The following is a 21,047-nucleotide window of genomic DNA, read 5'->3' on the forward strand; positions in this document are numbered from 1 at the left end:
AGGCTTTGCAACTCTGCATGCCCAGAAAGTCACAGACTGCACCCCCTCCGCCACCTCGTCAGACCTTCGCACAGGCCACGGCCCGCCCACCCCCCAGCTTTCGTATTCCTAAATGGCAGAGACCGATCGTGAATGCAGCTGGTCAGAGCGGAGTATCGGAACAGAGAACTGCCTGGCCTAGAAAGCACTATCCGCCTGCAACGGGGCAGACGGTTCAGCCAGCTCCTCAACCTCATCCTCATGCCCATTCTCAGGGAGCGAGGAGGAAGAAGAAGGCAGTCTGATGGGATCTTTCCCAGGGACGGGAGCCCACAGCCCCCCTGTTCGCCAGCTCCCGACCCTCAAAAGTTCAGTGTTCGACAAGGAACGATCCCCAGATAGCAGACAAACAGTGAATCAGCGTTGAATCAATGTTAATGCATCAACTAAAATATCATTGAATCAATGTTGAGAATGTTGATTTTTCATCAGGTTTGCGCCCTGAAATAATGTTATTTCAACGATGAAAAATAGATCAAGATGGACTTAAAATCAATAGTTTTCCAACTAAAATTAAACCACTTATTTAAGTGAATCAATGTTGAATCAATGTTAATGCATCAATCAAAATATCATTGAATCAATATTGAAATATAACATTGATTTTTCATCAGGTTTGCACCCTGAAATAATGTTATTTCAACAATAAAAAATAGATCAATCTTGCTTTATGTACAGCAGGATTCTATGCCAGTTAATTTGTCTCTTTATTTTATTCATTTTAATCAGAGACCATGTGTGGCTGCAGTCGATATGATTTTGCATCAAAAAGTCACTCAAAGTAAACAACATCCTTCAGTTTACATGCAAAAGTATTTATTTATGCCCCCACAGTTACAACAGGAAATCTCACATTGACTTTAAACAATTACATCTGAATTTATAACACAAATGAGAAGAGCCTGGAAAAACATGACAACGTGCATCGGCAAAATGGAAGTAAATACAAATGTAAACTTGCCAATAAATACAGAAATGACACAGTACTGACACAGGGGGTTCCACCATGAGCAATGCCCTGAAGCCTTTCAGGTTGTAATGGAGAGTTTTGCACCGTCCCAGCAAAGATAAACTCTGATGCCTCTTTTTATCAGCATTCACAGCATCTAAAACAACAAGAAGTTAGTAAATATTTGGAAATGTGATTAATTATACATTACAGATATAGCCAACTACAAAATGAAGTGAAACTTGAAATTTTATCAAAATCTTGATATCCCAGTTAAAACGGTAACATTAAATTCAGGACTATTTAATGCATTTTAGTATAGACTTTAAAGGACCTGCAGACACACAATGAATGAAAAAGCAAAGTGACTATATCCGGTGTTTTATCTAATAATATTGTATTTAATAGTAAATAAATAAAGTGTGAAAATGAAACAAGTAAATGAATGACCAAATAGCTAAATTAAGAAAATAAAAGAGGAGCTGTATAGGCTACATGGTGGTTTGGAAGAGATTTTTTTCCGTTTACAACACGAACTGGAGGCACTGTTTACTAAAATTTCTGTAGTTTGATATAGCTGCCTACAGAACTTAAAGATCTCTTTTCTTTTTTTTTTGCTGCATTAAAGATTAAACTGTAATGATGTAATTGTGATCTGTGATGATATCTCACAGCTGAACCAGAGCTACGAGCTGATTGTATTTCCCCTCACCGCGCTAACAGGTCAATCAGTTCTAGTTCTGCTTCAGCTGCGAGACACTCTCACGAGCGGCGAACAGAATTACTGACAAGCCAGAAATTCATCTAACCTTCCGATCGCCTCTCGTTTATACACTGGATGAATATAGGATGATTCAAAATGATTCATCTGTGTGTGCAACGAGTAAGATACGTTTGTGGATCCGCACCGCGCATTCGTTGACTTGTGAGTCGATCCTATATGGTCTCAAAATCTAAATGAATCAAATAGGATCGACTCACAAGTCAATGAATGCATGTGCAGCACCGTTTCCACAAATGCACATTTTACTCGTTGCACGCACAGATTAATCATCTTAATACTAAAATCATCTCATAAAATAGATGAACACCTCACAACAAAGGACGCACGACAAAAAAAAAAAAAGTTGCACGAGTCAGAATTCGGACGCAATTCACAGTGTATATGCCAATCTTAAGAAAAAAAAATGAATACAAATATGATATGGTTTGGTGAAAAACAAACTGAAACTCAATGTATTAAGATTATCCTGGCCCTTGGTTGTGTAACTTAGGAGGGCGCTCATGTGACTATTTTTAACATTGCAGTTCACTCTCGCTCAGGAGAAGCACACAAGTTGTAAAACATAAAGATGAATAAAAACACTAAATTAAAATTGAGATGAATTTTATAATTATATTTTTGTAGGCCACTTACCTCTAAAAAACATGGTCATTGTCCTGTGTCTCTTTTTCGCAATTGAAGTCTGTTCAGCTGCGCTTGATTTGGTTGATTGGTGGATGTCTTGAAGGTGCATTACCGCCATTCGATAGGGACACATATTCTAAATTCTTTATTAACTCTGTATTCTTTAGATAACATTCTACATGATTTAAATAATAATAATAATAGGCTACATTTTTATTTATTTAAAACTGATAGACTAAATGTATGGTAGAAATTCTTTTTTTTTTTTGTTTGTTTGTTTGTTTGTTGTTGTTTTTTTATTATTATAATAACATGAAACACAGAATGACAACATTACATGCCAGTAAGCAGGAAAATAATATACCTTTTAAAAAGATTCATAGTTTTTAAAGCTTTCTTATTGGAAGAGTCAGAAATCAAACACGCATACAATTTTAACTCTTCCAGAAAAATTTAAAGAAAGGCTTACAATTACAAAATTTACATTTATGTATTCTTTGTGAATCCACATACTCGTTGGTGTACTCATCGTATCCTTTGAGGATAATAAATGTGCTCACATTCACACAAATGTAGCCAATTGATTTGGACTTGCCTTAACATGTTGAATAATGTGACAGATAGATTGACCGTAAGCCTCACTGGTGGAGAATTAAGCTGACCAAACATCAGCATTTATTCAATGTTTGTCTTTTCAACACTGAAAAGCATGGAATTATCAACATTGATCCAATATTATTTAGCAGTGAATTTTCAACATTGGTCCAGTATGGTGTTAGCATTGAATTTTCAACATTGATCCAATATTACTTAGCATTGAAATTCCAACCTCAACCAAAATGATGATTCTGATGGAATTTCAACATTGAATCAATGTCACCATGCTATCTGGGTTAAGTTCATAGACGCGAACAAAAAGATGTCGTTCCCCTCAAAAGATCTCATGGCCACAACCAGGGGCGTGGGACTGGGGGGATAAAGGGTACTGAGTAACCAGGGCCCGAGGCAAGGGGGGGTGGGGGGGGGTGGGGGGGGGGGCTTAGAAGTCAGTTTTCTACACATACACATACATGGTACGGGGGCCCAGCAAGATGGTTTGTACCCAGGGCCCAAAATTTGGTGCTACGCCCCTGGCCACAACACACTCGCGTTTCCAAAAGTTACTATATGTCACGGTGGCAACAAAACAAAACCCGGATTTAGTTGTTACTGTCAGATTTATTATAGTCCTTTACGATTGCTCCTTGTCAGGCTATACAAACATAATCAGTGCTGTAAGCCATGTCACACTGTAAGATCAAAACTGTCATAAATGTCAGACTGTACGATAGTTGAGTCACGTTAAAAACGGACGCACGCAAGAAAACTAGTCCGGAGTTTTAAATCATCAATCCATGACTCGTTCGGTGACTGTGCGCTGCATTACACATGGGATTGAAATAGAAAATACACTCAACTGAGGCTAATTCGACACTCTCCTCAAACAAATACATAATGCTGCACAAAATAACCTTAAAAAGGCTTTGAAATGCTAAAACTTCACTTACCTGAAGAAATGCGTGACCGAAAACTCATGAGAGCAGATGACAAAATGGTGCCGTATCAGTCAAATTCATTCCACTAATGAGATGCAACCACCTGAGATGTGAAACCTCGGCTGTCAGCTGCGCTTGATTTCAGGTGTCCTGTGTTTTTCCATATATAATCCAAAGGTTTACCACAAGTCAGCCTTTCTCACTTTGTGCCATAGCTCAAAAACATATGGCCCTTATGTGTACATTGTTATCTGGGCCATATACCTCAAAATGAGTTGTGAACCAAGAAAACATTTCCCGCCGATTTTAAAGTTATGGCAAAACAAATATGGTCACATTCTGGCCCATATCTGTTCAGCCATGCCATATCTGGGCCATATGTGCCAGATAATACCCACATGTGGCCCAAACATGCTTGCTATCTGGGTTATTACAACCACTTACTCTCCCAGTTATTTAAGACAGCTCGAGAGGTCTCTCAAGTGGTTAGGAGTTGCCAGTAGGGGCTTGTTATGGCACTGAGGAGACAAATACATGCGCAATTTTTTTAGAAGAGGAAGAATGTTTTTGAAATGTTTGACAAACGATAATCAAAAATATTGTTTGGACAGAGCAGGCATAACCTTTGTCAGTGCTGCTGGACTGAACTTGCCTTTTATAACATTCTGCGATCGCTTTTTCCTCCCGCCAGTTTGGTTTTCTTTTGGAATCCATGGTGGCTGATTATATAATGAAATCTAGGCTGTATATGGGTCAGTTAACAGCACACCAGTTTTAAACTCAAGACATGGTGGAAAACGTGATTATCTTTAATTTCTAATGTGTATATTATAATGTATTGTCTTGAAAATTCTTTATTGTCAAATGTGTGTTGAATGTAAAGGAATTTCACCGTTCAATCGGAATTTATCTGAGAAAGTTCTTAAATAAGGTAATCTATTCAGCGATTCAGTGACATCATACAAAATCCTGTTTGTGGCACAGCAAAGTTTCTTGAATCAACTCTAAATGCTTGAACATACAATGCAAGACCAATTACGTTATTTTGTTCTCGCAGCCCTGGTTTAAGAGTTCTCGCAGCTTGTTCTCGACACATCGTCTGAGCAGAACTTTTTTCTTGCTGGTGTCCTAGAACTATTGTGTTATTGGTCAGACATTTAATGTGGCCGTGGTTAATGCAGAGAAACGTAGATTACACACCTGCTTTTCTCGTGAAGTATGGAAACTTTGTTCTTGTTCTTGCCACCTCGAGAAAACAAACACATTTCTTTGTTCTTGCAGAGTATGTCCCAAGCTTAAGACACTTAAGTTTTGTCCTACACTTTACTTAAAGTATGATTTGAATGCTTGATAACTAACTTTTAAGCGCAGCTTTGAGCCAAGAATTTTTTTACTCTTAAGTCAATTCTTAGCAGTGTTCTTGTGAGTAATTTGATGATGTTTGATAAATACGGGCCCAGAGTCCATCAATAAGCTAAATGGACCTTTCTCGCAGCTAAATAATAAACTCCCAAAAACACTTTGGGATAAACTCCCAAAAATACTGCTAGGTTCTAAGATATCTTTAAACAGTTTTACAAGAGGGGTTCCCTCAAGAGTCAACCTGCCAAAGGCTCTTCCGATTGTTCCACTCCGATACTTATTGAATCTGTCCTAAATGCCGTTGTGGTACATCACGTTGAAAGTTGGTGATGATTATAGTGGTCCCCAGTTTTCGGGGCTCATCAGAATGCTTTCTTACATCTCAGGCCTCAATTATTTCCTTATAACAGTTTCCTAATGTGGCGGAGAGAATGGTCTTCCTTTGTTTATTATGAAACATTAGGACAATATTATATTGAGATCATTATAAAAACATTCAATTTAAGAACATCCCCAAAATATACTCAAAAAGTTGCAAGTAAAATGTTCTAATTTTGTTAACTTGTCACATTAGAAGAACATTTATAAAGAACATTCAACATCTCATCTCTCAATGATTTCCTCAAAAAGAAAAAAAAAGAAAAATATGGCGGAGAGCATGTTCTTTCTTTGTTTGTTATGAAACATTTGGACAATATTATATTGAGATCATTATAAAAACTTCAATTTAAGAACATCTTCAAAATATACTCAAAATGTTGCAAGCAAAATTTTCTAATTTTGTTAACTTGTCACATTAGAAGAACATTTATAAAGAACATTTAACATCTCCTCGCTCAATGATATCCTCAAAAAAGTTTCCTAATGTGGTGGAGAGAATGTTCTTCCTTTGTTTGTTATGAAACATTAGGACAATGATATATTGAGATCATTATAAAAAGCGTCAATTTAAGAACACTCCCAAAATATTATCAAAATGTTGCAAGTAACAGTTTCCTAATGTGGCAGAGGGAATGTTCTTCCTTTGTTATTATGAAACTTTGGGACAAAATCTTTGGGAGATCATTGTACAACTTTTTACCTCAGAAACATTACTAAAACATCCTTTGAATGTTGCAGTTAAAATGTTATATCTTGGTTTGCATTTAACAATATAGGAACATTTTTTAAATGAGAAAACATTCTTAAAATATTCATTAAACATTACATTCAAATATTTTCTTCAGAACATTAACCCAACTTGTAGGGAATGTTAGCCAAAGTTCTGAGAACGTTCCCTGCTAGCTGGGGAGTGTGGTAGTCTTATATATTTTGTTTTGCAGTCCAACAGGCAACAAGCTTGACACTTCTCCCAGGATTCATCGAATGATGCCACCTTTCCTTCTCTCTAAAACTGAAAACACATTAGGTGTGAACCAAGCCCCAGGGAAAGGTGAGAACTATGTCTGAACTAAGACAAATAGGCTTAGAAACTAAGCCCTGCTCTGTTACCCACTTTCTGGTCTGCATTTGCATCTTTTAGATCTGTGTCTCATTTCTTTCTCCAACTCAAACAGATGAGAGTACTAAGGCACCATGGGGCATTAACATCATGAAAAAGGGGAAGAAAACAGGTCCAAAAGCTTTTGGGGTGAGGCTGGAGGACTGCCTGCCAGCTGCCAATAATAAGGTCAGCAAGAGTTGTGAACTAGTGCTTTTTTTCAATAACTACATTATGAGGAAAGACTTCAGGGTAGGGTGATATGGTTACATTTATTATCACAATAGCTTTTCCATATACAATATCAATATTTATTAACATATTAATTTACCATTAAGAAGGAAGGAAATGCTTTCAACATATTTGTTAGACCATAAAAATGAATGTAAACATGTAAACTTGTTTGGGTAGCACTTTACAGTAAGGGTACATGAATTATCATGAATTCATGCATTAATTGATGGATGACTTATACGATGTGTGTGTCTGAAGGGGCAGAGGGTCACGCACTTGAGCCCAGACTTTCAGCTGTTTGAAGTCCAGTACGGGTTCGAAGCGGTCCAGCAGGTCTTTTCCGATGAGAAACGGATAAGTGTTCATAGGGGAGATATAGACTGTGTGTATCAGCCTCATAGGTCCAATTGTCAGGTGGATGGAAGCTACGTGCTTGAGCTGGATGTCGTTTTGGCTATACGACTGCACATTTAGCTTACAAGTGTGAAGGTTAAGGGTGCGATTTTTCCTCTGTGCTTCAAATCTGAGTCTTTCAAACAGTTGGGCGGATATAAGCGTGAGGTCGGAGCCAGTGTCAACTAGGGCTTCGAGCTTAAATTCCCTTTCCATAGTGATAGTCAGATAGAGTTTTCGAGCCATCCCCTTCTCGATTAGGTTTCCCAGGAGTCTTGGTGTGGGGACCTGTGTGTTGCTTGATAAGCCGTCTGGATATGTGTCAAGTGTCTCATTATGCGTGCAAATAATCAAAACAGCGCTTTCTGGTACACTGGGCTGCCCCATGATACTGTCTTGATTAGAGGCTGTTGCTGTCAGCTGTCGTGTGGGTGTGCTGCTGACGTGTGGGGGTGCAACAGTTAGTACACTAGTCCGTGGTTGGGGAACAGTGTTCAGGGTGGATGATTCAGTTGCAGGAAGGGCGGGAAGGTTGATTTCAGGTATCATGTCTAGTCGTGCTGTACCTGGTCCGTCCTTCTTGTCTTCCTTGTGAAGTTTCTGTCGGAGGAGCTCTTTCAGGATCTTTATGAGCTCTGTAACTTCAGAAGCAGCTACACTTTCTTTGCCAGACGTGGGTTCAGGTCTGGGCCTACCATTGTCCCGTCGAGAGTGGCCTCTTCGCTGGCTTTCTGGGCGAGGCGGGTCCCAGGATCCTTCAGAGCGATCGCTCTGGTACCGTGGACGGTCGCCATTATGACCACGCTGCCCTCTGCTGGCTTGGAGTGGTTTGGACTCTCTGTTGACGGGTCGGTAACTGTGGTTCTGTTTGGCACCCTCTAGGGTTAGCTCTGGGTGGTGCACAGAGACAGGGCAGATGGTGGGCTGTTTTACAGTCTTTTCAGAAATGGTTTTCTGTTTGACGTAAGCTTTGTGAGCCAAGTCTCTTAACTGTTGCGTGCCCATGCTGCGCGGGCACGCCAGCACCCCCAGGTGGTAACTGATGGTAGGGTGCAGGTTTCGGAGGAAAAGAGTTTTGAAGTTGATGTCCTCCTCCATGCCTGGGTCGTTGCGTGCCCCGAAGTAGGCACGTCACAGTCTGTTATAAAAGTTCTGTGAGGTCTCACGTCGAGCTTGCTTGAGGTCCATGGCAGTGATGAACCCCTGGTCTGACTCGGGGTTGGAGTACACACAAATTAGAGCTTGTCGTAGATGCCAGTAGTCCGCTTTGATGGCCTCTGGTTGTCGATCCAGAAAGCTGCGTACGTCACGATTAGACGTGGCCCTGAGCAGGTACAGTCTGTCCCAGTTGTTCGCGTGAGCGACAGTTTGCAAGTAAAAGTCTATGTCTTTTAAGTATGCGTGGACGTCGTGTCCTCCTGCCGGGTCTGGGCTGAAGGTAGGAATATTTCTGGCCAGCTTGTCAAGGTTCTTTGAAGCTTCGTGGCTGTTGACCTTGACTTCCTGGAAGGGCGTCCTTTCCTCTGCTGCTGACGGGGATTCGTGGAGACTGGCGGGTGCTCTTTTAAACAGGGGGCTGTCATTCCCCTTCGTAGCTCTTGCTTCGTGGCTAAAATGTGCGGAGTAACTGGTCAGGGGAAACTGTGTGTTGTGTGTTTCCCCCTTCCGGTAACGTTGCACTATATATGATTGTCTCAGTTCTCTTTGCACCATGTCAAGTTCATCTTTGAGCTTGTGTCTTTGCTGGATGAGCTCGTCGATCTCGGCTTGTGCCGACTGCAAATGTTTTGCATAGACTTTAGCGTTAATTTCTCTGTTTTTAAGTTCATCAGTGGCTCTCTTCAGGAGGGATTCGCCACGCCGAAGCTTTTCGTCGAGGTTTTTCCTGGCGTCTTTCTCTGACTGTATTCGTCGGTCGGTGTCACGACGGAGCTCCTTCAGGGTCTTTTGAAGTCTTTCTATTTCATTTCTTTGTTCTTTGTATGTTTCGTCGTCTTTCTCTGTGTCTAGAAGCTGATCTAGACGAAGCTGGGTGAGGGCTTGGTCTCTCCGGGCCTCCTCGGCTTGAAGCTTTAGCGTTGCTGCCTCCTGTTCCAGGTTGGCGTAGCTCCCTTCGCTTAGAAGTGCCTGTGCGATGAGGACGTGGGCGAGGCTTCCGAGGATCTTGGCCACTTCCTTGTTGGAGTAGCTGTGTGTGGGGTCGTGTGTCATCAGCTGGTCTAGCTCGGTGTCCAGTTGCTCCTGGCTCGGCTGCCCCAGACTTCCTTGACTGGTGGCCGTTAGCGCTTCCAGCCATGATCGTTAGGCGATCCCACGGGACGGCGGAACTGGGTGCACGGAACATTACTGCGGACGAGAGAAACACAGCACACACACACACACAGAGAGAGAGCCAATGCAAGCTTGTTCTAAGCTAACGAGCTATCGTACGGATAGCTGGGAATTTTGGCTAACTGATGTAGACAGTTAGATAATTAGACAATTTAGACAATTAGGTGGGCGGTAGCCCTGGGGGGTCACTTGGTGAACTGCTGCTCGGTCGTCCCGGGACTATCTAATTCTCCTTGGGGTCTCTTGGTGAACTGAAAGAAACACAATCGTGCTAGTCCAACAGTGAGGATAGGAAAGAGCACAGTGGAAACAAACACAAGATGAACTGGTCTGTAATGAAAGGAATGTCAGCGTGCGCGCCGGGAGTGTTAGGGAAATTAATAGGCTAAATGCTCAAGATATACTAAAATTCGGCTTGTACTATGGGTTATCCCATTTAACTCATCCGGGGTGAATTGAGGTCGCTTAAGTGGAAGATTAAATATCAAGAGCAATTTAGAAAAAGGCAAAAGTTTCTGTCAAGTAATGATAAAACAAAAAGCACTTTTGATACCGTTTGTAATTACCAGACTGAGCTTTATTCCCAATGGGAGGGGAAAAGAAAAACTTTTGCAGAGAGAAAAATAAATAAATAAAATAAAAAGTAATAATAATAATACTTTTTAATAAAAAAAAATAATTAAAATTAAAAATTAAAATTAAAAATTAAAAATTAAAAATTAAAATTAAAATAAAATTATAAATAAAATAAAAAAATAAAAATAAATTAGAAGCTCAACTTAATTCAAATTAAATTCAAAGCAAGTTTAAATGAAATTTAAATAAGCTTGTAAGGAAAATCAAATAAAAGAAAGCCAATCAAAAATCCTATCCTATAACGATTAATCTCTAAGTGGGAGTTATCCAAATAAAAGAATTAATCAGAAAGGGAGTAGGGATTTAGTGTTGCGCTGACTTAACAGGGTATAGCCACACGGTGGCGTCCTTCCTTCCAATTGGACTGTCTGTGACTTAAACCTAATTTCACTTTGAGTTAGAGGAAGTTATGTTTCTTTTTAGACTTCAAATTCGAATAAGGGTGTTTAATCAGCGAGAAAGGAGACTTGGTTGTTGCTAGAAAAATTGTATAAATGAAACTGTGTACAACAGTAAGCAATAAACAATTTATAGGCTCAAACTTATTTTGTTAAGGCAGAATCAAATAACGGAGAGTGAAACTATCCGAATTTATCCACACGATGGCGCTATTGCGCCCACCCTAGACTAGAGTTAGTTAGGCGGAAATGCTCACCAGATGGCTTTGTCTGGTTCTAGAGTTGCCCTCCGGCGTGCTGCAAGCGGCGTTGCAATTCTTGAGTCGCCCTGGCGTTCTGCAAGCGGCGTTTTCTACCCTTTACTGGCTTTTGCACTCATTTAAAAATGACTGCACTTTATGTGCACGAGCAACGAAACGGGTGACAAACAGGAATTTATCTTCTGCCTATTCACGCATTTTACATGGACTCCAATAGAAATTTATCAATATGGCTGACGATTTTCAGCATCTCTGATTCAAATGTTTTAGGTCTCAGGTCTTTGGTTAGCTAAGCCAGACTTAAACCAGGAGTTGTCGTTTATCTTAACGATATAATAATTATTCTGAGGCCCCTTATATTGTACAGGAGAGTCTCGCCCTGTCCCAATCTTCCGCAATGATAGAAACTTTCCGTAGTTCAGATCAAGCGGGATACCGCAACGTACGTGTCTACAGACTACATCAAAATCTCATTATTTTGATGGAACACATAATATATTGCTCGAGTCAAATGTATGGGTTTTCTACAATACATTTGTTTGGAAATCACGCGGATAAACCCTATTGCGCCTACGGGCTGCAGAGTTTTTCGGAGATCACGCGGATTTTCGTACCGTTCATATTTTTATTAATATAATCCGGCTACTTCAACATTTCTCAGCATCTGTTTATGCTTGGGTTCGCTTTGCGCGTACCGTTCATATTTCATTAATATAATCCGGCTACTTCAACATTTCTCAGCATCTGTTTATGCTTGGGTTCGCTTTGCGCGTACCGTTCATAATTCACAAAACAACACCAAAACAAAACGAAACAAAAACGCGCGTGCAGGTTATTAATACCTCAAAAATACACCATGAATAGAATATGAATATCGTTCACACATACACAAACGTTTGAAACTTGCCCGCATTCTCCACCAAATACATGTAACAAGAATGACTCATGAGTTTAATGTCTCGGGGAATAATTAACTCAAAATGGATTTAATATTCAATATTCATGAATTTATGAATATTATTTGCCAGTCATTCATTACGTATTAAAATTTTCCGATAGGGAAAATTGTTTAATTAAATACAAGTAACCCTTTATGAAATTGCTTGAAATTATCCTACTAAGTTTGTCCTGCAAATTAGTTATAGACTTTTCAAATCAATTCTCAATAAGGGATTACTGCTTTACGAGCGCATAAGAAACATTAACTTTACTGATCAGGATAAGTTCAATATTTCAAATGGTCATACAGTTTACTTTACTAACATAGTAGCATAAGCAGTTAGGTAACGTTAGATCACAAGTTTCATTGACTTTGTGTATGTGGCAGAATAACAGATTCAACTCATTAAATGCCTTTTGGAGGTTTAATAAACACAGACTAAAAATAACACTACAATTCACACAGAAAGTACATACTAAATATGCATCAAGAGAGTAGAAGTATAGATATTAACGAAAGAATACATAAAAGAGAATAATGAATAGACTGAAGTTAGAGAGAGATAAAAGAGAGAGAGAGAGACAAAGAGAGGGAGAGAGAGAGAGACAAAGAGAGTGGGGGAGGGTAAGAAACAGCTTTCCTTCAGTTCATCAAATACGACCTTCACGGAGTTAACTTGTCCCAATGGGAAAATAACACACCCTCTTTAAAGCAGTTTGAATTTATAAGAAGAAGAATACTTGCATTCTTTTTGGTTTCGTTTTGGCTTCTCGCTTGTGTGTGTGTGTATTTCTGCGTGTTCGGTGGTTCTTTCCGAGGTCGGGAGGGAAGCAGCTTTTCTCTAGCGGTGCTCCGTGTTGTTGAAGATCGGATTGTAGAAGAGAAGATTTTTAAAAAAGGGATGAGGTCTGTTGGCCCCATAGTGTGGTGGGCCTCGGTTTCTGGTCCCACACAGCACATGGCTCGGTGTCTGGAGCCCCTCCCTGCTTGGGGGGGGGGGGGACTTGTTGGTTCAGCCAGCGAGAGAAGAGAAGAGCATTTTGGAAGAGAGTTGGAGAAGTAAGAGAGATTGTGGTCTCCACTGGTCTTTTAAGACAATTAATCCACGCCCCCTTCTGGGTAGTCTACCCAATCCAGAGGGTGAATTCTGAGCGGGGAAAGTTCTCTTTGTCTTGGTTTACGACCTACTTTACATGTTTCTGAGGTGTCGTAAAGGGGTGTTGATTTTGTATGGTTTTACTCCCAAGTTTGCTAAACATATTAATGATACATTTCATAATCCCATTTGGTGCATCGTTGAGTAAGTCAAAGAAATAGGAATATTTAGATATCAAACACCTTATGGCTGGGAGGTATTAAAGCAGAGATACATTCTTATACAGAAGTACAAGCATTTAAAATAAACTTACATTGTTTCTACCCCATGATTGAGGAGGCATGAGTCAAGGAGCATGCATATATGAGGTTACCTGAACTAGTAAATTGTTAAGACACAGACAAAAAGATGCAAAATACCATACAGAAGAAACATTTTACAAAACAGTTATGTGTTTACATATAATGTCCTGGGGTGCATGTTCATTTATAGATGGTTTGTCTATAATTTGAGGCAAAAGCTCTGTGTCTTAAGCTCTTTGTGTCTGAAGCTTCATGTGGCCAAATTCTTTTCGGCCATAAAACATCTTATCAGATGGTTTCCAGGGTAACGAAGAATCCTTCTCTGTTGTGTTGGGGGAAGGTCTGCCACCCAGCACACAGCTTTCACAACATATTTGTTAAATGTAACTGGCGATTGTGTGTTTGATTCGCCTGAGTCGCTACACATGTTTATCTATATGAGAACATACTAATATTTTGTTCAATAAAGACATTTTTTAATCTACACTAATTTCTTTAGTCTGGCAAAAAGACATCAATTCATGTTTTTAAGTATATAATTGTCCGGACCTCAGCCAGTGAGGAAGGTTTATTTACTGGACCCCAAGCAATTGTAGTTGAAGACCCCTGCATTAGATCAATAGATATCCATAAGATTATTCGAAAGATTGGAGTCGTCACACCAGAGATGGGTTTACTGATGTTGTTTCGATGCAGCATTTACAGGGGTAGTTTAATTGACACACACTCTCTGCAGACACTTCAGGGATGTGTTGGTCATATCCAGAAGCAGGTCCACTATCTGGTCTGGATACGGCCCGGATCCGGCTGACTGCAGTAAACCTCAGGATAAGCATAGACACTAACATTAGCGTAGATGACAGCAGTTGAGCTAGGGGTAGGAATTCCGATTCCGATTCTGGGAGTAATGATCCGATTCCCAAAATGATTCTTAACATACATTTTTGGTAACTAATTATCCTGCTGTGCAAATATTTTTTTTTTAATCAATACTTGATTGTTCTTTTCTTACAAACAATGTTACAAGCACTAACACATACCTGATACAGTGTGGAGGGCATATCTGAAAACAGATATAAAACACATATACACAAGAAAAACAAATACAAATACATAGGGAAGAATAAACTAAATTAAAATAACTATATACATGATGTCAGAGACCAAATATTCACTGAAAGAAAGTGTTAAATAAAATAAAAATCTAAATAAAAAATAAAACAGATCAAACAAACAAGAGAAGCTGCAGTCCTGTTAGCCCTGATTTAGATCTTGGTTTACTATATCCTATACCTTTATGTTGCTTCATTTTTAAGAATGGAAATCAAGCTTTCATGAATTTGGTTCCAGTACAGAATAGTTGTGATCTTTGCTCTGTTGATTAAGGCAGTGGATTGCTCCAAGCAAACAATATTTATAAAATAGGAAAATGCTACATTTGTCACGGAGGGGAAAAAATAAGTTTCATTCTAAAACATGTCAAGGGTGTATAATATAGTCTGTGGATTACATTATAGTTTATCAACTGATGGGCAGGGTTTTTTAGATGAGACTGAAATATTTTGCCATATTGTTTCCCAATCAAAGATGTGATCCTGCGTGCCAAGCTCTCTGTCCCAAATTTGGGTAACACCAAGAGTTCCACATTTCAAACCAATTCAAACCAACGAGATATGGAGTGAGATATTAAAGGTCTGTCCCAAGGAACTCCATAAGCCTTAAAGGGATCCCATGGTGTTGAGACTTGTATGGCTTAATATAACATAAATGATGTCTCTTACTGAATTATGTGGTAGAAAACCCATGAAAGATCTACGTTATTTAAAAAATCGATTTTATATTTGGACCATGGGCGGCGCCATTTTGTTTGCGTTCTAAGTTGATGACGTAGAGTGGTTGAACTCCTCAATCAGCTGGCGTTACCCGTTGCTATTTTTACCACAACGCAACTCGAAAATTGTTTCAGAGTTAAACAAAACAAATGAATTGCTTTGTAATTGTACTTAAAACACACTCAAACATACATGTGCACACAAACTCACCTACACAAGTCACAAACAGATCGGCGGGCGCGCACACACACACCTGACTGCTCTGTCTCAATCGCATGCATCATCACCAAAACATCCTGCCTCTCTTCCTCACGTTACTTTATCCCATCGTCCTACCTAGCTATTTCCCTCTGCTGGTCACATTAGGCATTATAGTTAATCTACTATCTATCTAGGGAACAGGATGTGTTGAACAGGATATCAACACAGGGAATAGATTGAGGGTTATGTATGCGCGCGCAGTGCGTGCGTGTGTGTGTGTGTTCGCGCCGATCTGTTGGGGTGTGTGTGTGTTCGCGCCGATCTGTTGGGGTGTGTGTGTGTGTGTGTGTGTGTGTGTGTGTGTTCGCGCCGATCTGTTGGGGTGTGTGTGAGTCTGTGTGAGAGAGAGAGTTTGTGTGCACATGTATGTTTGAGTGCGTGAAGTCGGACAGCTGTTTGTAAATCGGCTTTACTCGTTATTGCGGTGAACGTGAGACTGAATGACTGCACTCGAACATGTCCACTATGGTGTCGGACAATACTACAAATGTCCGTCCCTTCAAATAATGCCCTATTTCAGGGTATAGGGTCGATTTCAGATTCAGCCCCTGTCGTGGAGACTGAGCAGCCCAACATCTCGATTGAGACAGAGCAGCCTGTCGTGTGCGCGCCCGCCGATCTGACTTGTGTAGGTGAGTTTGTGTGCACATGTATGTTTGAGTGTGTTTTAAGTATAATTACAAAGGAATTCATTGGTTTTGTTTAACTCTGAAACAATTTTCGAGTTGCGTTGTGGTAAAAATAGCTACGGGTAATGCCAGCTGATTGAGGAGTTCAACCACTCTACGTCATCAACCTAGAACGCAAACAAAATGGTGCCGCCCATGGTCCAAATATAAAATCGATTTTTAAAATAACGTAGATCTTTCATGGGTTTTCTACTACATAATTCAGTAAGAGACATCATTTATGTTATATTAAGCCATACAAGTCTCAACACCAGGGGATCCCTTTAAAGGTCCCATGGCATGGGTTTTTTAAAAATTATTTTATAATGTTTCCTGAGGTTTACTTATATTGTTAGTGTGGTTTTTACATCAAAGCATGTCAGAATTTAGAAATAAAGGGAATGTTACACATTGATATTAGCCCTCTGGCTTGAATTCTCTGTTTCAATGGGCGTGTCTGCTGTGAGACACAGACCCAAACAAAAACACCCACTGTTGTGATTGGCTGACATCTTTGCATCTGAAATGAGATTATGTGGCGAGCAGCAGCTGCAGCACTGAGTCTGCCAGTCTGAGTCTGATGTGTGAGTCTGACGGTTGAGAGTGTAAGGCTGGAAAAAACTAGCTGATGCCGAAATGTCTAATCGCTCTGAGAAAACAAAGGAAATTAGCATCGGAACCCATTCATACAGTTATATAGATGTCTGTCCGAGACGACATCACACCGAGTGAATCATCTACGAATGACACTTATTTACATGCCTTTCTTTTCACAAACTTCCCCCAAACTCCTACTCCCCCTCATATTGAGATCACCTGAAATGTACCAGAAATCTCTTTGTTACAATGTCAATCCTTACGATACAATATTATATGTGTTTGATATCATTTGAAATGTCTCAGTGCAACTGCTACAAATATCTTAACTCCACAGAAGTAAACTAGAACATCATAAATGTTTTAAGAGTTTAAAAATATCTTGGCTTGGTGTTTGGTGGGTGTGGCTTTCAGCCATTTGGCCTCTCTTCCATACAAGTCTATAGGACTTGATTAATGCAAATTCCTATTGTGAACTTGTGTTTACATTCGAAAGAGTTTCAAATGGTTCTGGGTATGCATCTGGTTCTGGGTATTTAAAGAAATGTTGCAAAGAGCTCAGGGCTCGATACTGTATTCAGGTCTGCCCGTAATGCTGGAGGTTTTAACCCATGCAGCATTATGTAACATTGATAAGTCAGGTTTACATTTCATTCGTTACTTCTGAGTATTTGATGGATTACCTTTGAATTGATTATTTAATTGGCGTTATACATTTATCTAACTGTTAATAAATTGTTACACTTTGATTGATTGTTTCTGACTTGCTCTGGAATTATTCAGGTTACGAACGAGCATAATTTCAACAAGGGATAAAACTGAATAATTAAATGTGTACGTAAACTATTAAATATAAATGACTAAATAACCAATTGGCATTCTAACCTAAATTCTAAATTATGATTAAATGGAGTCAGATTAAGAAGAATTGGAATTAAATCCTTTTTGCCCAACTGAAAACATAGAACGCGCAGCGACCTTCACTGGCCATCGTTAGCCTACATTGGGACGATTTGGTCGGGCTTACAAGAGGTTTAGATCGAGCTGTTGAAAGTGTTCTGCATGCGCAAATTTATTTTGTTTGTATCTGAGAGCTCTGAGTGAACTCTCTCTATTTTGTTTGTATCTGAGATCTCTGAGTGAGCTCTGAGATAAACACGAGTGAACTTTGCAACATTATTACTCCCACAAAATGCTTTCACCACAACTAACAACAAACACAACATCGACATGAATACAGTAAGAGCTTCTATTGAGCATAACAGCGTCATTCATTATAACGGCAGTTTGGACAAGTGTGCACTGCACATATAGTGGAGGTAATGTGAGACATCGGGTAATGTGAGACACCCCCTGTATCTGGTCAACAAAACACATTTGTGGTCATATGACCATTATGTTTTCAAGCCCCTTTAATTTCCCCTTGGCCATGAAGAAGTGGACCTCATGGTGTTGTGGTCAGCATGTTTTTTTTGTTGTTGTTGTTGTTGTTGTTTTTTCACAAAAATATATGTTTTGCATGTAAAAGTAAATTGTCTTGCTGTCAACTTAATCAGCTGTTGTCCCAAAGCAAATAGATTCAGGTAGAAAAACTTATATCTTACATGTTGATGAACTACAAAACCATGTGATAATGCTAGCTGAAGATTAGCCTGAATTGCTAAGAGAGATCTTTTTTTCTAAAAATGTGGTGGTGGGGTAAAGTGAGACAAATGCTGTGGGGTAAAGTGAGACATGTAAAGTGAGGCACAAGTTAAGTTTAGACTTAAGCATACAGCTCTAGAAAATATTAAGAGACCTCTTAACATTAATTTCCCAATGTTAAGTGGTCTCCTAACTTTTTTTTTTTACAGAGCTGTATTTTAATGTAATATTACATTACATATGTTTACTTTTAATGTCATAAACATTGTAGAAAAGCCACCATGCCAAGGCAATACACCTGGAACCATGTGGTGAAGAAGCTGCCTCAACCTAAAAGGCCTGGAGGAACTACAGGGAGAAAGCAACTTCTCATTTTTTCCTGTAACCTTCAGGGTTGGAATGTAGAGTAGGCCTAGTTGTAGAGTATGACAGTAGGCTGATGTTCTAATCCAGGTGGGTCTAGTCCTTTGTCCTTAGTCCCAGGCTGTTCGAGCTGGTTCTGATCGTCCTTTGCTCTGACCCCCAGACATTATAGCTCTGTTCTAAACTAACTGGCTGTTATTTGAATGTTAATTAAAATATTTGTAATTATGTTGCATTTTATTTTGTTACTTAGTGTTTAGAATATATATACATACATACATACATACATTTACACATTTTGCAGACGCTTTTATCCAAAGCGACTTACAAATCAGGAGTAGGCATGTGCCGATATCAATTTGTCATGTTGCGATTAATTGTGAAGATTTTATCATGGTATACAATATTATCACAATATTGAAATAAGTTGCAGAAAAAGTGGTCATAGCATAACAGCTTTAAGAACTATTTTTGTAATAACAAAAATAACTGAATGTTTAAATACAATAATACAATGCACCAAAAATATATACAGCTCTAGAAAAAATTAAGAGAAATCAATGTTAAGGGGTCTCTTTTTTTTTTCCTTAGCTGTAAAAGTACAATTTTCAAACAGATTAAACAGATTAAAGTGCAAAAGAATTAGGCTATACAGAACAACAGGTATCAAATTAATATAAGGTCTCATTATTTAATGCATTAACTAAGATTGAGCAATAGCTACATTTGTAACCGAAAGTATAATGTTTTTGGTAATGTTAGTTAAGAAATACTGATCATTGTTAGTTTTATCGTAGGTCCATTAAAAAAGTTATTTTGTTATTAAACAGTAACTAAGAAATTAACATTACTTAGAATAATTAATTCTTTATAAGTATTTTTCATTGTCAGTTTGGTAATAATGAATTAACATGTGAACTAATGAAGTATGTCTTTTGGACAAATAATTCAAAAAATTATAATCATTAGTGCATGTAGTCCAGATTAAAATATGATGTTTAAGTTTGAAAATAAATAGCCTATTAAATCTTTAAATATTAAGTATTTGGTGCTGAGCCTGTGATGAACAACATTGAGATAACAAAAACTAATGGCGGTTTAAAAAACTTCTTCACTAGCACAGTTGCTTTTGTTTGCGGGGTTTCTGGGTTAACCTGGCCGTTCCATCAGCGCCCTCTGCTGTCAATGACAGCACTTCATTCAGCCCGTCTCCTTCACCCGCTCAGTCATGTGCAAACGCATGTTGGGCTTGTTTACATCTGAGGGCATGTCCCTTTGACGCAGAATAGTGGTGTTGAACATTTATACGTTTGATAGGAAAAGTATTCTTGAGTGCATCATAAAAAATGTAATTGTTAATAAATTATTATTTACGATATTTTGAAGTGCCCACGATAACAATATCATGCATATTCATTATCGTGATATATTGCATTACCGAAAATCGGCCCATGCCTATTACAGGCATGTGTACAGGCAGTGATCTGTCAAGAAGAGGCAAAGAAACGCAAAAAGTGCCCTAAATACCAAGATTTGTATACCACTTAGAGTAGCAAAAAACAGAGAAAGGGAAGAAGAAAAGAAAAATAGTGGAGGAAGAGTTTAGAGGGTTTTTTATGATAAGATTAAGTGCTCATGGAAGAGATTAGTTTTTACCTATCTTTTGAATGAAGCGAGAGATTCTGTCGTGCGTATGGAGGATGGGAGATCGTTCCACCAACCAGGAACAATGAAAGAAAAAGTTCTGGAGAGGAATTTCATGCATCTCTGTGATGGTACCACAAGCCTTCGCTCTAACAGTGGGGGTGTAGACTCCTGGGAGTGAGTCGAAGTATGTGGGTCCTGAGCTTGAGATCCATAAGCAAGAGTCAGAGCTTTGAATTTGATCCGGGCAGCAAGTGGTAGCCAATGCAGAGAGATGAAAAGAGGTGTGACATGAGCCATTTTGGGCTCATTGAGGACAAGACGTGCCGCAGCGTTCTGGATCATTTGCAGCGGTTTGATTGCATGATGGAAGTCCAGCCAGAAGCGCATTGCAATAGTCAAGTCTAGAAATTACCAGGGCTTGACCAAGAAGCTGTGTTGCATGCTCTGTAAGGAACAGTCTGATTTTCCTGATGTTGTGCAACGTAAACCTGCATGACCAAGCTGTCTTTGAGATGTGGTCTTTGAAGGATAGCTGGTCATCAAAGATTACTCCAAGATTTCTGACTGACCCTGAAGGGGTAATCAAAGATGAACCTAGCTGGTATAATCATGTTGTATGGTCGGATTAGCAGGGAAGACGAGCAGCTCAGTCTTTGCTAAATTGAGCTGCAG

The 21,047-nt window shown here is 39.3% G+C and overlaps 1 protein-coding gene across 1 annotated transcript in view; it reads left to right on the top strand.

Moving 5' to 3' along the window:
- Positions 1 to 21,047, top strand: part of arhgap23b (Rho GTPase activating protein 23b) — a 266,684-nt gene that overhangs the window by 184,826 nt on the left and 60,811 nt on the right. The window contains 2 exon segments of the mRNA XM_067429696.1: positions 6,616 to 6,725; positions 6,850 to 6,962. Of these exon segments, the coding sequence (XP_067285797.1) occupies positions 6,616 to 6,725; positions 6,850 to 6,962 (223 nt within the window).

This window comes from Pseudorasbora parva, chromosome 21, assembly GCF_024679245.1.
Source record: "Pseudorasbora parva isolate DD20220531a chromosome 21, ASM2467924v1, whole genome shotgun sequence".
Taxonomy (NCBI): domain Eukaryota; kingdom Metazoa; phylum Chordata; class Actinopteri; order Cypriniformes; family Gobionidae; genus Pseudorasbora; species Pseudorasbora parva.